Source organism: Nestor notabilis, unplaced genomic scaffold (assembly GCF_000696875.1).
Source record: "Nestor notabilis isolate BGI_N333 unplaced genomic scaffold, ASM69687v1 scaffold7628, whole genome shotgun sequence".
NCBI lineage: Eukaryota > Metazoa > Chordata > Aves > Psittaciformes > Psittacidae > Nestor > Nestor notabilis.
Window position 1 is genome coordinate 108,957 of NW_009941651.1, and position 2,185 is coordinate 111,141.

General features: G+C 52.8%; 1 protein-coding gene across 1 annotated transcript in view; it reads left to right on the plus strand.

Annotated features, from left to right (window-relative positions):
• COL6A2 (collagen, type VI, alpha 2) overlaps positions 1-2,185 on the plus strand; it is a 21,071-nt gene that overhangs the window by 2,772 nt on the left and 16,114 nt on the right. The window contains exons 5-9 of the mRNA XM_010021003.1: positions 623-676; positions 788-832; positions 976-1,002; positions 1,271-1,297; positions 1,400-1,444. Of these exons, the coding sequence (XP_010019305.1) occupies positions 623-676; positions 788-832; positions 976-1,002; positions 1,271-1,297; positions 1,400-1,444 (198 nt within the window). The remainder of the gene's footprint in view (positions 1-622; positions 677-787; positions 833-975; positions 1,003-1,270; positions 1,298-1,399; positions 1,445-2,185) is intronic.

Below are 2,185 nucleotides of genomic sequence, written 5' to 3' on the forward strand. Positions count from 1 at the left end.
CGGTGCACAGCACAGCGCTTACACCTCCTGTTTCATCCCTTGTATTTCAGTGCTACAAGATGAGCTGCCTGGAGATTGCAGGTCCGCCTGGTCCCAAGGGATACCGAGGGCAGAAGGTAAGTCACCCTAAGCCTGTGGGAAGAGAAGAATGCAGACACTGCAGGATGCCCTAAACCCCACCTCAGCTGCAGGCAGCCTTCACCAGGGTGGCAAACAGCTCCCCAGCGTCTGCCTTGGCCTTGGGAGACTGCTGTGATGGAGTGAATGGAGCACACATCCAGCACCAGTGTCTCCTCATGTCTGTGCTGAAGCTGATGCATTGACACCAGTGTCCTGCTCTCCTGCCCCCAGCTCAGTGTGTTCCTCTCCCCACAGAGCCTTTCTCTGGGATAAAGGAGGTTCTGCTGCCCCAGCCCCTGTAGGAGCATCTAGCATCTGCTGGTGCAGAAACGCACCAGCATAGAATCATAGCATCAATTAGGCTGGAAAAGACCTTTTAAGATAATCAAGTCCAACCTTTACCCCAGGACTTTCAAGACCACTTCTGATGCTCCCAGAAATTGCTGTTTTCTCACAGTCAGCACCAAGCTTATAGTTAATATTGGGTTTTTTCTCTCCTTAGGGTGCAAAGGGGAACATGGGTGAGCCAGGCTCGCCTGGGCTGAAAGGAAGACAGGTAAGTTGTGGTAAGCCCCCACCCATCACAGCCAGCAATGCTGCCCCTGTGTTAGCTGGGGCTGCATCTCTCCAACACTGGAGCTAACACTTCATGTCTTCTTCCCTCAAGGGTGACCCAGGTATCGAAGGTCCGATTGGGTACCCTGGTCCCAAGGTAAGAATCCCACAGCCAGCGACTGAGCTCTTTTGGCAAAGCAGTGGGGAGCTCTGCTTCTCCCTCTCACCTCTGTTTCCCACCTGAGACCCCAGCTCCTGCTGATCCCCAGGCACTAACACACCTTTGTCTTTTCTTTGCAGGGTGTCCCAGGGCTGAAAGGAGAGAAGGTGAGAAAGAAGAGACCAAATGGCACCTCTGGGCACCTGTGGGGTGGGGTGGGCACCTCTCTGTTGCAAAGAGGGAGAGTTCAGCTCTAATGGGGAGAGTAACAACCCTATTCACATGTAAATGCAGACACAGACAGGGATTTCCAGGGGCATCCCAAAGCCTGTCTCCTCCTTCATGGGCTGTCTTGTGAAGTGGTGGTGTTTGTGGGAGGTAAATGGGTGATGGATGTAGGCAAAGTGTCTGACTCTTGTCCTTTTCTTCCCCCAGGGTGAGATTGGATCCGATGGAAGGCGGGTAAGAAAGCACATTTTCTGCCTTAAACGTTGCTCCAGCTTCCAGCCCTTGAGTGTGTGTTAACACAACACTGATCCTTCTTTTTTCCCTCCTTAATCCCAGGGTGCCGCTGGTTTGGCCGGCAGGAACGGCACCGATGGACAGAAGGTAACACGACTTAGGAGCACCCTGCAATGTAGCTGCTGCTGTTCCACTTCTTTACCCACCCTTATCTCCACAGGTTGCGTTTTTCCTTCTCCCATTATCCCACATGCTTTTGGCTCTGATTGAGGTTTCTATGAACTTAGTTGCACCTTATTCTGCATGTATTGTAGGAATACTTGAGCAGGTTGGAGATGAAGTAATTCAGGTGGCGGGGAGCGCTGTCCCTTCATCAGCAAGCAAGGAACATGATGTGCAACCCAGGCTGTGGCCCTGCTGCAGGAGGTGGTGCGGGGCTGGAGTTATCTCATCTTGAGTGTTAGTGACCCCTAAAGGAAACAGAAAGTTTTGCAGAAATTTGGGTTTCAAAGCAGTTTGTCACCGAACCTGAAATCTCATCTTTCAGTCACTGTTTGTTCTTAATATTAAAGCCCTAAAGCCAGGTTCAAAGAGTTGAGCTGAGAGAGCTGTGCTGGGTCAGCTGGAGAAGAGAAGGCTCCTGAAGGGGACACCTTAGAGCAGCTCCAGGCCCTAAAGGGGCTCCAGGAAACCTGGAGAGGGGCTTTGGACAAGGGACGTAGGGACAGGACAAGGGGAATGGCTTGAACCTGCCAGAGGGGAGATTGAGATGAGCTCTTGGGCAGAAGCTCTTCCCTGTGAGGGTGCTGAGGCGCTGGCACAGGGTGCCCAGAGAAGCTGTGGCTGCCCCATCCCTGGCAGTGTTCAAGGCCAGGTTGGACAGAGGGG